Here is a 15,627-nt window from a genome sequence, read left to right on the forward strand (position 1 = left end):
TTAACGAATAATTGAATAGATCCTTTGTGATGTTCTCATAAAATAATTTTTTTTTTTTTCCATCAACGTCATCGATCAAGTATACACTAATTCAATAGCTTAAAGAATCCATCTATCTGTTAGATTTGAAACGTGAGCATTGTTAATATCTCCTTGAAATCTCATCTATTACTCTATATATACGAATATTTATGTGTATATAATATTTATCTCTATGCAGATCTATAATATACATACGTACGTAGTGCATACATTTATACGTATCCACATATGTACGTAATATAATTGTACCGCATATGTTCGCGCGCAAACATATACATCTATTCTACATATTATAATGTAAGAAGGATCGTAGTTACCTTATAGTGACTCTTATTTGTGCCTGCGCAATTGCTATACGTGCGTTCATGACGTCATTGCACGAGTAATGTCGTCCGACATTTACTTCCAATCGCGAAAGTAGCCTATCGATTTATCAAAGAAGTTCGAAACGATTCTAATACTTAAAATCTTTCAACTGGAAACGAATAAAAGTGAAGTCTATTCGGTTTGTCTTTAACACAGTCATAAAACTGTTCAGGAAAGAGAAAAAAGAGAGAGAGGAGAGAGAGAGAGAGAGAGAGGAGAGAGAGAGAGAGAGAACGAGAGAGAGAGAGAGAGAGAGAGAGAGAGACATTATTTGCGCAAGTCTCTACTATGCCGCTAGACAAACGTCGCTTCTTTTTTTTCTTCTTCTATTTTTTCTTTTCTATCTCTCTCTCCTACAAACAGTTTCTATTGATTCATCTCTTCTCTTAAGAATACCCAACTAATATTAGCTCGACGAAGTTCATTGCCCTTTCTCAGCCGGAAATTTGAATGCATCTGCATAACTCGTTTTGAACTTTCACGTTTGAAAATTAATTTTCTTTTATTTTCTTTTTCTTTTTTTTTTTGTTTCATTTTGTTTTGTTTTGTTTTGTTTTGTTTTGCTTTGTTTTTATTTAGTTTTTATTTTTAAATATTTCAATTTATAAAAACATCTCTAAAAAGTAATCCAAACTGTTGCCCTTTACTAGACTAGGAAATTCGAATGCTCTTATGTAACTTGCTTGAACTTTCACGATTTAAAATGATTTTTTTTTTTACATATATATATATGTATATGTATATGTATATATATTTTGGTACAATTTATATGTATATATAAATAATTATATGTGTGTATATATATATATACATATATATATATATATATCCTGATAAAAAAAAAAAAAAAAAACAAAAATCTCTCAAAATTAATCCACTCCGGGAAATTTAAAAAAAAATTCGAAAGCACTTGCGCGACATTTTTTTTTTTTTTAACTTTCACGTTTGAAATTGAATAAATTTTTTTCTCTTTCTTCTTTAATCTCACACAACAAGAAATCTTAAGAGTATCAAAAATTAATTTCAATTCATTTCGATAAAAAAAATGGCTTTAAAAACGATGTCGATGATCATGATATCGAACTTTTTTTGGAAACTCTTTTCTATTCTTTTTTTTTTTTAATGATTTCACTCAAATCGAAAAATTATATTACTCTTTATATCTTCTCGATGCTTCTCATAACGAATTTATTTTCCTATATGACTTGTATATTTTAAAAAGTGATGTTTCCGGTAACGAAAGTAAATATCTTATCCTGTTCGACAGTGAAACGTCTGTGAAAACGAACTATACTACTGGTACACTGTATATCTACTATACGTAGCTCTCTTAGATCCTACGCCGATATTTAAAAGAACACCGAGTAAAAGTAGGCGTGGCTGTTCCGAACGGATTCTCTCTCTCTCTCTCTCTCTTATTATTTCTTTAAACTGCTTTAAATGGACTCTTTTCTCCCTCTTTCTCTCTCCCTCTCTGACCATTTTGTATTTCACCAAGTGAATCGAAACGAATTCGATCCGAATTCATTAGATCCTACGAGATGTATTCTTAATTTATTTTTTTTCATCTCACAAATTCCAAGAATATTGATTTTCTTTCGATCACGTTGGTTCATTTTACATATATATATATATATATATATATATAATTTGAAAGCACATTTATTGTGCAGAAGGAGGAACGAAAATAGGGATGTAAAACTATAAGACATGTTTGTGATTATCTTGACACCCGTTAGATCCCGATAATGAAATAATTAAAGATGGAAATGAGAGTGAACTATGAATAAATTCCTGGCACGTCAAATCGAGAAACGGTTAAGAAGTTACTCGTGGATTCTATAATTACTTACGTGGCGTAGTTAAAAGTCAGTCAGTCTTTCTCCGTGTCACGAATAAAAATGGATCTCTCTTTTAATCGAATTAACGTAATGGTCGATCACATCTATGGCGATCCATCTAGATGTGTTTCTACCTGTTAACTGATATTCTTACGTAGATTACATATATATATATACATCTATAGGATCGAACTTTACATTAAGACGATAGGATCGAGGTATCTTGATTTCGAAATTTAATATTAATAAGAAAGAGATAAATAGAGAGACAGAGAAAGAGAGAGAGAGAGAGAGAGAGAGAGAGAGAGAGAGAAAATCGATTCTTTCGCTTTTGAGTCATTAAAAGAACACAGTTAAAATATTCTCTTTTCGTTCGAGTCGGTGTAAACGACAAGTTTAACGTAATTGTTGATTATTAAGGTATTACGTAAGAAAACCAAGATTACCGAGCGCTGAATGAGTTAAAGACATTAAATCAGCTGATCGCTGTCAAGAGAAAACGATCCCACGGCTTCTACTGGTGGCACAATAGAAAATCGAAACATCACTTTACAGAATTCAAAAGACCGACCTATAATTCCCGTTTATATTCGTCCTAGATTCGTTATACTTTTTGACTTAGTATTGGAAAGATTTTGCAACGGTATATAAAAGCCTAAGTTATTTCGTACAACTTATTGAATATTGATTTATTCGAATTATATATTTGCAAAATCTTTCTATATAATTTGTATTTCTAATCTATTATATATTTATATAATTCTACAGAATCTGTAGAAGCAATGTTAACATAAATATTTTTACATATATATATATATATATACCTACATACGTATATTCGATTGAAATTTATTTTTATAATTAATATTGAATTTAATTTAAATAAAAAAATTATATGTCTTTTATTATTATTATTATTATAAAATCTTTCTATATAATCAGTATTTTTAATCTGATATTATACTATAATCTATAAAATCAATACTATATTAATATCTCGATTGAATACCTTAAATTAATAATTCAATATTCAATTGAAATTCATTCTAATAATTAATATTTGATTGAATTAATTCATAAATTCAATAATTTTAATTCACAAAGAAGATCAATTAATATACACTTTATTATTACATTAATCTCAATTGTTATTATACGATGAAAAAAGAAATTATTTATAAATATTGATTCAAATCATTAATCAAAAATAATTAAAAATTAATCTGAAGATTTTATGTGTCACGTGAAAAGTAAGAAATGATTATTTACTTTATCTGTATCTTGTTTATTTCGAAAGGATTCGACTTTCGTGATTCAAAAAGCGTAAAGGATTTTTGAGACAACGAGACTTCTTCCAAGACAGACACATTTGTGGGATATTGTGCCAACAAAGGATTACATAATCTTCGACATTCCTGACCAACATACTACACTAACCGAGCACGCGTGTTTCTGGCACGAAGCGCGATATGAGAGAAAGTCTATTATGTGTATGCAAGTAGATATATACATACATACATATATACATGCATACATACGTACATATGTACGTACACATGTACACATATACGTACATATATATAAATATATATATATATATATATATGTATAGTAATATACGTTTATCTGATATCTAATTGTCTATTGTAAAAGTAGAATAAGTAAAAAAAAAATTAAAAAAAATTAAAAAAATTAAAAAAAAATAAAAAAAATAAAAATTAACATTCTAGATTTATTTATTAAATTCTAACAATCGTATCGCGCAACAATAGAATGATCAATTAAGAATTTTATAGTTGTTAGAATACTTTATTAAAACATTTCATAAATAGTGGCAGATTTACGATGGAGTCGGTCACCTTGGACCCCTCCCAACCCCCTATATCCACCCTCTCCCGATAAAACAAGGATTTCCACACGACAATATATGAATTTATATCTGTTATATAATAAATTTTATTTAATATCCATCGAAAGAATTATATAATTTTGTTTTCTACATTTGCGATTACACGAACGAGAATTTGGAATGATTATATTTGTATTTCTTAATTCAACATTCCTACGAAAAGTTTTATCAAGAAAGAAAATTATCTAGATGTAAAATCGTGTATAATGAATTTATTTTAATGGTGAGTGGGGGAAGAAGTGACGGAGAGAGATATAGAGACTTTAAAATATGCGTAAATCGATATTAGAGTTATCACATGAAGATTAAATTCGCTTTTCGTTCGGCATTAATAGAGTAAATAATAAAATTAGTAATAAGAAGAATTTGTTTTGGATTACTCACCAACAGATATGTCAGCACGATCCCCCGCCAGTCCATGGCTAAAATAAAAGAGAAAGTCTTATTAATAACTGGGTCGAACCATCATGAATAGAATAGTATGATCGTCCGCGTAAAACATTGTGTACGTGCATGATGTCACGCAAATATAATTGATTAAGAAAAAAAAAGAGAGAGAGAGAGAGAGTAAAAGTAAAAACATTGAATTTCATTCTTAATCCATTCGATTACATCATTATTACCATAGAAGAGATAAACTTTAATAAATAGACGATTAACGTACCGTTCTCTTATTAATTATTTATGTAGTCTGTTAAACAAAAAAAAAGGGCCACATTTCAAGTAGGGCCACATATCGATCGTTCTCTTTGAAATGTAAGGAACGCCGAACACTTTTAATTGTAATGATTCAAAGAAAACAAAACGCACGAGATTCCACGAGGGTTAAGGTCGCTTTTGATAGCAATAATGCCGGTAGTTACACATACACGCACCTGCATGCATACAGATACATATATATATATATATATAGTCACACATATGCACATATATAAATACACATTTATAGATTCATTTTACTTAAGTACGTGTACGTGTATGTCTGAACACGTTTTTAGAAGGGTTAGTAGAATTCTCCACGCTGTCGTAGTTCGTCGCGTGAGAAAGCGAACACATATGAGTTAAATCTCATAAACGTGAAGTAAACGCAACGTTCACTTTTTAGAGCAAAGAATCGAGAGTGCTATATAGTCGAAAGGAGTAAAAGAAGTAAAAGAAAAAAAAAAAAACAAAAAGAAAAAAGGAAAAAGAGGAAAAAGAAGAGGAAGAAAATGTAAAAGACAAAAGAGAAGAAAGAGAGAGAGAGAGAGAGAGAGAGAGAGAGAGAAGAAGAAGAAGACGTGGAATAAGAAAAAACATAGAACACGACCTCGACCGTAAACAAGGGACCAACGTGATCGAAGTCGAGCGTCGGCCGCCATTTTGCACGCACTTGCGATCGAACGAATGTGGCCACGTTGCGTTATATAATTTCCTTCTCGTATCATTTTCTTTTCCGATAATATATTTCTACGTATTTGTAATATATTTCACGTGATTTACAAGAATGATATCGGATCGACATCGCGCGATATTCTGTTGCCTTTCCACCTTCCTCTACTGTTTTCGTCCACAGCTAAGGATGTTTCCCCATTTCAGGGCTGTGCCACTACTCAGAGTTACCACGGCCAGGGCCGTATCGATCGAATCCCTTTCAAGGTCTTTTTTCTATATATTTTATCATCTTTGATTTATATGGAAAATTTTTCCTTACCTTTTTTTTGTTTCTTTCGTCTTATCGACTTTAATAAGATTTGCAATTACATATTTAAACGTTTCTTTCGAAGTACGAGCGAAGAGGAGGAGGAGAAGGAGGAGACGAAAAAAAAAAGAGAAGAAGAATAGCAATCAAATGAATTAACCATACGGGCAAGTTCGTTCACGGAAACAGATGTCATGCGGTTGGCTGATCGGCCATCCTGATATCCAAAACGAAGGGGAACCGAAAAATTCAAGGTCTCACAACGACAGAGAGCACTTTAACATGTTACAACGATTTATTATTTACGAAAGAAACCGATTTGTAAAACGAAAGTAAAATGATTATTTATTTTCCTAATATTTTTCCTAATATACGAAGTAGAACAATGTTGGAATCTCAATTGCGAATCCTACTTCGATTATTACAGTGTTCGGATATCTAGCTATACTTAAGTAAGTAACTAAGTATGTACTTGCTTACTTACTTACATATACGTAGTATAATCGGAGGAAATTATCAGGCGTTGAAATCACCAGTAGAGACTTCAATGCCTTCCACAATTTAGGTCTCAAGTTCAACGTAACAACTGGTGTGTTGTTATGTCTTTCTTTTTTTCTTTTTTCTTTTTTTTTTTTCTTTTCCTTTTTTGCTTTGATTTTTTCTTCCTCCAAATTCAACCAATAAATTTGAAAAGTATTCATTAAGAATATCCTCGTTCTATTCGTTTCGATGTTTACACGGTTAAACGCATCGATGGTTAGTCAGACATTTTCTTTGACAACAAGATACGTAATTTCGTTGGCTTTACTTTTTATAAAGTTACGTAACCGATCAGGGATAACTATTTCTTCCGATATTACTTTCGCTTTTCACGAACGCGATCTCCTTCACGGATTTGTCTAACGTACGAGATAAATATATACGAGTATGTATGCATTTATATGTATTAGTATAGCTTCAGCGTAGGTCGCTTCTCAATCCTTGGTGTTTGCATATTTGGTCGAAGCTCGCCCACTAATAAATAACGATGATGATGTAGAGTCAATGATGATGATGATGATGATGACGAGAAGCCTTGAGCTCGTTTCCCATTGAATAATCCATCGTTATTAAAGCGACTATTAGATACCATAATCGTCGCGTGCTTCCTACGCCATTGGTTATGATTAAACGGGAGAAAATTTATCCCTCGACGCGACGCAATTTCCCGTTTAACCATATAAATTTCGATAATTTTCAATCCTCGTGACTCTTTCCATTTAGCAGAGAACAATGAATGTTCAAAAGAGAAATAAAGAAAAAGAAAAATGAAGAAAATTGAACTTATTTAGTTTCTTCCATTTTTTTCATTTGATATATATATATATATATCAAATATATATATATATATACGTGTATGTGCGCGTACATACACATAAATTATATATATTTATAGAGATCGCCTACGCCCTTGAAAATCTCGCGAGAACGTAATCCCCGTAGAATTTCTTCGCGCGCGCACGCGCGCGCGACATGGCGCCATCTTGATCTCTTCGCGGTTAAATCAGCGTATGTGATCTCGATATATATATATATATATATACGCATAAATGTGTATATGTAAATTTAAATACTTACACGTATCTACGATTAATACGTTCACGAACAAGTTATACGATCTTCAACGAGTAAATGTAGAAGAACTATTTTGACGATAAATTTTTATTGTACGACACGTAATAATCGTCCAATCGGATAACATTTAATCGTTCCTATCATTTATTCGTTATATAATAATAAAATATAAATATATCACTTTGGACGATTAGAACCTTTAATTTTCTTTTTCTTTTTTCAATTGTAGTAATCATATTTATATATATATATATATATATATATATATATATAAAATATATTATATATTTATATTTAATATATATAATATATTATATTATACACTTATATCTATATTACATATTACATATTATATATAATGAATAAGATAAAAAAGAATTGATATTTGACGTATAAAATAGGACAAAAAGAAATTAATTTTTTTATTACCTGCTGCTCCGTTACCACCGAAACTTCGTAATAGAAGAGATATATCGATGAGGATTCCAGGATGTCTCCGGCAGGATGTCGAACGAGAAAATGTGAAAAAGATTCACTCGAGAACGATCGATAGAGTTCACTCGCGAGATAACGCGAAAAAGGGAAGAATAGATAGGTTAAACGAAAGAAACGAAAAAGAAAGAAGGAATAAAATAAAATACAAAGAGAAGAGTGAAGGTGGAAGAGAAGGAGGAAAAGGAAGGGAGGGAGAGAGAGAGAGAGAGAGAAAGAGAAATAAAAATAAAAAAATTCGTCTAAACCTCCGGTCGATCGAAGGAACGATCGGATTGATCGTCAATGATGCAAAGCGCGCGAAAAATGAAGGACTTTTGAAATTGGTCGGTGTCGACCTATCGAACTTTCGTTTCTCGTCCTCGATGACCTTAAGGTCCACCTCGCGTACGTCGACATCCCAATGATCCTGTTTTCTTCCTTTCTTCCCTTCTCGCTTCTTCTTCTTCTTCTTTTTCCTCTTCTCTTCCTTTTCTTATTCCTCTTTCTCTCTCTCTCTCTCTCTCTCTCTTCGATTGCCGATACGAAGACACCGGTTCGACGACTTCCGCTTTTGGATTGCTTCGTCACGTCATCAAGTGTCGCCAATTTTGGAAATCGCCCATCGTTGAGGGTTCTTTGAACGATATATTATCCACTATAATCGAGCATTTTGCTCTCTCTTTCTCTTTCTCTTGATCGCGTTATCCTTTTTCTTTAATTCTTTCCTCCTTCTCTCTTTTTATTTCTCTCTCTCTCTCTCTCTCTCTCTCTCTCTCTCTCTCTCTCTCTCTCTCTCTCTCTCTCTCTCTCTCTCTTTCGTTATATCTTGGAAAACAAATGAAAAATCTCGCGATAAACGTATTGGTCCTATAAGATTCGTTTTCGAAGTTTGCACCAATCAGATTTCACGATACATACGATTTTAAGGATTTTCAAATTTTTGCGCGATTTTTTTAGTTCTATTATTTTTTCTTTTTTTTTTTTCTTTTTTTTTTTTCCTTAAAAAAATCGAGAGAGACAACTCGACGATAACGTACTTATTACTTTTTGCTTTTAAAAGTTATGCATATACGGATAAATAAAGAGAAAGATATAGAGAAACAAATATTAGGTTAGGATCGATCTTCTTTTTTCTTTATTTTTCATCTGAAGCTTCTGTCTCGTAACGATTTAAATTGTTTTCTTCGTTGTCTATATAATCGAATTACTTAGTTTACCTTTGTTTTTTTTTTTTTTTTTTTACTATTATTCCTTTCCTTCTCCCTCTTCCTTTCTCTCTCTCTCTCTCTCTCTTATTTTTTCTCTTGACTGTCGTCGTCGCGTTTTCTATCGGCAGCACACCGCACAAAATACCATGGTCTCGCGTGTCCTGCAATGATGCTTAATACGAATGATCTTTAAACGTTGATAAAAAAAAAAAATAATAATAGAGAAGAGAATGAAAGAGAGAAGTCGCGGAGAATAAAAGTTCAGTCCGTTGCGATCGACGCGAGCCTCGATACTGAACTGACTCGAGTGAGCTCCTCTACTGTTTCGTGTTTCTCCGTAAATGTTCGCGAGTGGGAGGGAGAGAGACGGTGAATGCGACTGGCCGTTGAGAGATAAGCACTAAGGCACATATGTATGTATATACTTATGTATACTTGAGTAAAAGAAAGAAAGAAAGAGAGAGTGAGAGAGAGAGAGAGAGAAAGAGAGAGAAAGAGAGAGAGAGAGAGAGAGAAAGAGAAAGAGAGAAAAGCGTAGCGCGCGGCCATTCGAACGTTGAAGCGAGAGACGCCTACCTTTTTCTCTAACGCCCGTTTCGACGTCCAAGCCGTGAGCGAAAGAGCCAGAGAAACAAATAAACCACGAGAGTAAAGGAAAGCACGTTCTACCGTGAGCAGTGTAAAGAAGAACGAGACGACGAGTAGTAAAGTCCGCGTTTACGTCATCGCTCGAATTGGCAACTCTATCTGTGTAGCCTTTGAAATCTGGACCCTCTTTTACCTTTGAAGATTCTCTTCTCTTCGATATTCGAGACCCTTTCCTTTTCTTTTCCTTTCCTTTCCTTTCCTTTCCTTTCCACTTTCTAATTTCAAATCTATTTAATTTCAATCGAAAGTTATTTCCCTAATGTCACTTTCTTCGTGAATTAATAAACTTATTATTAACCATAAAAAGTGTTAATGAAACACGCGATGGAATTTAATTGAAATTAAAAGTGATCGATTACACTTTAAAAGATTTGCAAATATTGGCTCTCTTTTTTCTCCGGGAAAGGATTAATATTTTTTCTTTTTTTCTTTTTTTTTTTTACTTTACTTACATTCCAAGGATTGTCTCTTTTCTTTTTTTTTTTTTTCTTTTTTTTTTCTTCTTTTTTTTTTCCTTTAATGCCAGAAGCTGCGTGAAGCTTTGTGTATTTTTTTCTTCTTCTTCTTCTTCTTCTTCATCTTCCTTTTTTCTCACTTTTCTTTCTTTCGTTTGCGCATGTGTCTATGGAAAAAAATATTGACCAGTGGTGCCATCTGTTAGAAAGCAAATTGATTTCATTCATGTGTAATTTATACGTCGATCATTTTCAGATTGAAAAATGTTCATTTTCAAAGTTTATTCCTTTAATAGTTAAGAAATATTTTAATGTAAATTTATATCATTTATATAAGATATAAATAATCGTAGACAAAATTAAATCTGTTAAAAATATTGTTTCAGAATGTATATTCGTAATAAAATAAAGTGAAATATAATACGGGTTGTACATAATCGTATCTATAAAGAAATTGTAACGTGTGTAAATTTTGTTATTTAAAATGGCATTGTATCGTGTTAATATGAATGTAACACCCTTGATTTATAATACTTATTATAAATTCTGTATTAATATGAGCAAATTGGATTTTCCAACTGGACAATCAACAATAAAAAATAGACAATTTCCATTAAAATATATGTCTACACAGAGGAGTAAGCAAATAAACATAACCTATGATTTGTTCTACAGTTTAGATAATATGCGATTTAGTTATTTATGAAAGCTCATCAATTATTTACATGATCAATTATTATTAAATTTTCTTTCTTCATTTATTTATATTAAATGTTTATCATATATTATCAATTTTATTTGTTTGGTATTAACAATCATTTTTTTTATAGATGGTTCATTGAAGAAAACCATCTCAGAAATGTCTCATTTGCAAGAATACATAACAATGAGAAAATCTCAAGCATTAAGAAGTATATTAGTTCAAATTGAATCAATGAAATCATACAAAGATCTTATATCTTATTGTTATCAATTTGGCACAGTGGCAAATGTATATTGTTATACGTTACCAAAACAACATGTAGGTTAAATATATTCAATTAATCTCTTATTATATATTTTTGTTTCATTATATTCAATGTTAGCATTCAACTATAATTTTATATTTATTGCTTGGCCTTTTTAGAATTTTATGTTATAATGATCATGTTAGAGAAATGCATTAAATTTTTGTAATTCATAATGAAAAATTATTTCAGCAATTCGTACTACTTGAATTTAAACAATTAAAAAGTGTTCAGGATATCTACGAAAATGCAACATTTATAGATAATTATATTCCTAGTAGAACAAATGTTCTATGGTTTCGTAAGGTATCAAAGAACAATGTGAAGCTACAGTATAAATGTTCTTTACCGATGTCTAAACCTCTATTATTCAAAGAGGACATTATTAGAGATTTAATCGCATCTTCATCTTCGGTAAAATCTTTTACATTTTTAATTTACATATGATGCATGTTAATATTTATTCTAATGCATATTATTTATAGATATCAGACCAAATGGTAACTTTATATAATGGATATAAATTAGACGAATTAGAAATAAGATTAAAATTTCAAACTATTGTTCAATTAGAACATTCTTTTGCCAGTTTATTTCCAAATATAATTATACATCCCTTTGGATCTTTTATAAATGGTTTTGGAAAAAGGCTGTCTGACCTTGATTTGATTCTTTTTATAGATGGTCTTAAAGTAGTAAGTTTACAATAATAATAAGTTCTTGTGATCTTTGCAAAGTAAATGTTAGAAATGGATTATTTTGTTATAGGAAAATTTATCAAGTAGACTGGTATTTCATGGAAAATCACCTATAATAAATGAAAAAGACCACATGTATGTACTTATGGGATTAATAGCAGATACAATGAAATACATTATACCTGGTATATGTAACGTAAGAAAAATTTTTAATGCAAGAGTTCCCATAATCAAATTTCACAACTTGTTCACATACACAGAGTGTGACTTAAGTATGAGTAATATGTAAGTTTCGAATATATTACTTTCTTGGAGAAACAATATTTTACATTCTTTTTTTATAGCATTGCCACATATATGTCAGAGGTACTATTTTTATATGGTGAAATAGATAGTCGAGTGAAACCACTTATATTTACAATTCGAAAATGGGCAAAAGATAATAAATTAACGAATATCCATCCAGGAAAAACAATTACAAATTTTTCATTGACTCTATTAGTAATATTTTATTTACAAAAAATGAAGGTATTACCTGTCATAAGTAAGATGACAACCTATTCAGGTAAAGTTCAACATAAAAAAGTTTGGTATATACAATCAAATATATTAATAATATTTTTAAAAAATTATTTATTTTACTTGTGTTATTTATTTTTTACAGAAATAACAAATGAATATAAAAATAATCTAAAGAATGTATATATGCATTATTCATCAAATGATTCAATATCATATACGAGTAATAATGCAAATTTAGAAAGTCTTTTAATAGACTTTTTTCAATTTTATATTGATTTTAATTTTAAAGCAAACCAAATTTGTTTGCAAACAGGTATTGCAATTGAATTGATGCACGATTCAGCAATGTATATACGTAATCCATTTGAAGAAGAGTTAAATGTTAGTAAAAATGTTAGTTTTAATGAAGTTCAACGGATAAAAACATTAATGTCAATAGCAATTACCAATCTTCGAAATACTCAACATTTAAAATCAAAAAAATGGGGTATTCTATCTATATTAAATTTTCCTGAAGCACTAAGTAACAGTATTAATGTATCAGAAATACTTGATAAAGAAGTGAATAAGATAGAAACTAAAGATAATCAAATGCTCCAAAGTCCTGAAGAAAAAAATGTTAGTAATACATTAAGTACAAACATTACGGATGTTACTACCAATAAAAATATTGTATCTCAAAAATAAAATAAATCTAAATATTGTTAATATCATAGTCTTATAAATAACTGTGTAAAATATTGCATTATATTATTTCTTTTTTACATTAGTATGTAAGTTATGACATTGTAAAAATGTTAATATTAAAATATAATAAAACAATTTGTACAAGTTAGTTTTACGGAGACATTAACGTGTATATAAAAAAAAGAATGTATCTATTTTAAGGCTGTTCATCAATCTTAATTTTATAATTGAATATAGACGTAATTCTTGAACGATTTGAATGAATAAGTTCTTATTTCAAAAATAAAGATTTAAACAAGAATATGACTTTTCTGAGTTTTTGTAAAAGCTTTATTTTCTTAAAAAAAGAAAAAAAAAAGAAAAAAAAAATCACGTCTGTTTATCTTAACAAAAAATCATTTGTATTACATACAATTTATTCGAAACAAATGAACAGGATTTGGTATCAAATTTTATAAATTATGTAATTCTCAAACAAGATATATACATAATATATCAAAATATACATTGAAAAAGACAAAATTGATTTTGCATCTGCTAATAGAAATGTCGTGATGAATTTAATGAAAGAAAGTGAATTGTTGTATGAAGAGTACTGCCTTTATATAAACAAAAGTGATATAACATAGCTATTATGAACATATAACCATTACTGTGTCTCATGCTAACTCAAGTGTTAGGTTAAGCATGAAAGAAGAAATGTAACCTATACAAGCTTATCGGTAATACGTTCATAGTGTTCATAGTGATGACAATAATGTTTCCCTATTACGCTTGTAGTTCATATTTTGTCCATATCTGTCGCTGAAATCACACACGCTTCGAGTAAAAAATTGATGAGCACCCTCTGGACAAGCAGGTTATCTATATAATAACCTACAAAATATAATTATGAGATTTGTTTATAATAATAGTTCTATATACATATATATTGTATATATAAAAAAAAAAGAGATTCTGAATAAATAAATGATATACATACCTCAAGGGAAGGAAAGAGATAACAAACATTATAAACGAATTCGGATCAGAAACAATGTATTCCTTAATTTGTATATTTTACTTTATCAGCATTTCGGTATTTTTTTTTTTTGTCATACATACTTATCGTTTACATTTGCTATAATTAAAACGTCCTTAAAGCCCCTCACGAAGACCATAACTTTGGTACTCTCGATGAATCATTATAAGTTATCATAATAATACTTCCGGGCGACAATTTCCATGATTTATTGTAATCGAATGTTTACGATTTTTAATGCATTTACGTGTATATATATATATATATATATATTTCTTGTAAGTATGCGTGAGTATTATTTTTATATGACGACGAATAAATATATCATCGTTAAGAATCCTCTTATATCGCGCGATTCGCTTGATCAAAAGGATACAATGAACATGAATTTTGGTATAATAATCAACGATTATCGATTACGAGTACGCTTATCGGATTAGGCTATTCTTTCCTGTCTTGAGTATCCTCAATTAAATTCGTAATGTACTTGTGGCTGGCAGTGTTGTTTACTAACTAATTTGTTTTACCCGACCAACCGAACTGTGCGACGCGCACTTCTCATATTAATTTTTATTAAACTGATAATCGACATGCACCCATTATTAAAAGTTTTATCAATGATTACTTCTATCAAATTTTATATGGCAGCTTTTCTAAATGTTTAACAATATTATTAATATCGATAAAATATCAATGTGCGGTGGTGTCGATCCATCAGCTCATTCCAATCTATCATCGTCTCTTTCTAGCATTCAAATCAAATCTTTTTAGAATTGGAGGGATAGGAAAGTTGTTTCAATTCTTTAAGCTCGATGGCGCGCACAGTTTTTTCGTAAACGTATCCTCTATTATAATACTAATCAACGCTCTAAATACAACAACCATTACTGGGAGATCGAGAATTAATGTTAATATAAGAGAGAATTATTCTCATCTTAAATATGAACCGATAATCATAAAATTGGTCAAAGTCATTTAATGTATTTAAATGACAAAATATTTTTCTCACGTGTTATTAATTAAACTTTTATATTGGGCAAAAAAATCTCAAGAATATATATATATATATATATATATATATATATATATATATATATATATGTGTACTTATGTTTTTTGTTTGTCATAGAAAAATCATATTTATATTTATATTGAAAGTCAAATGTTAGAATGTTCAAAACATAAAATATATAACTTATTAAACCATTTTCATAATTATCGGTTCTCATATTCATATATATATATATATATATATATATATATATATATATATATATAAATCTTTTCGTCACTTTAAACTCTCTTTTTTTCCTCTTTTCCTAACGTTATTATTACTTTAAGTTATGGAAGAGATTATCTTTAATTATGACCCAATGATAATACAAGTTATAATCACCTTGCAGATATATCTTTGAGTTATCGATTTGGAATCCAATCATTTTGAAATATGTCTC

At 29.9% G+C, this 15,627-nt stretch overlaps 2 protein-coding genes across 2 annotated transcripts in view; one reads left to right on the forward strand and one right to left on the reverse strand.

The window, feature by feature from the left end:
• The window catches only part of LOC124432929 (cuticlin-4), a 73,008-nt gene extending 63,559 nt beyond the window's left edge, over positions 1–9,449 (reverse strand). The window contains exons 1-2 of the mRNA XM_046982270.1: positions 7,883–9,449; positions 4,543–4,580 (exon numbers count right to left, since the gene is read on the reverse strand). Coding sequence (XP_046838226.1) covers positions 4,543–4,578 — 36 coding nt within the window. The 5' untranslated portion in view covers positions 4,579–4,580; positions 7,883–9,449. The remainder of the gene's footprint in view (positions 1–4,542; positions 4,581–7,882) is intronic.
• A 1,008-nt stretch (positions 9,450–10,457) lies between these two features.
• LOC124433001 (poly(A) RNA polymerase, mitochondrial) lies at positions 10,458–13,175 on the forward strand. Its single transcript, XM_046982461.1, has 8 exons — positions 10,458–10,551; positions 10,625–10,876; positions 11,069–11,259; positions 11,438–11,659; positions 11,731–11,940; positions 12,014–12,228; positions 12,288–12,508; positions 12,608–13,175. Exons 2-8 carry the CDS (start codon positions 10,723–10,725, stop codon positions 13,150–13,152), a joined length of 1,758 nt encoding a protein of 585 aa, XP_046838417.1. The 5' UTR covers positions 10,458–10,551; positions 10,625–10,722; the 3' UTR covers positions 13,153–13,175.
• The last annotated feature ends 2,452 nt before the right edge of the window (positions 13,176–15,627 follow it).

Source organism: Vespa crabro, chromosome 2 (genome assembly GCF_910589235.1).
Source record: "Vespa crabro chromosome 2, iyVesCrab1.2, whole genome shotgun sequence".
Taxonomy (NCBI): domain Eukaryota; kingdom Metazoa; phylum Arthropoda; class Insecta; order Hymenoptera; family Vespidae; genus Vespa; species Vespa crabro.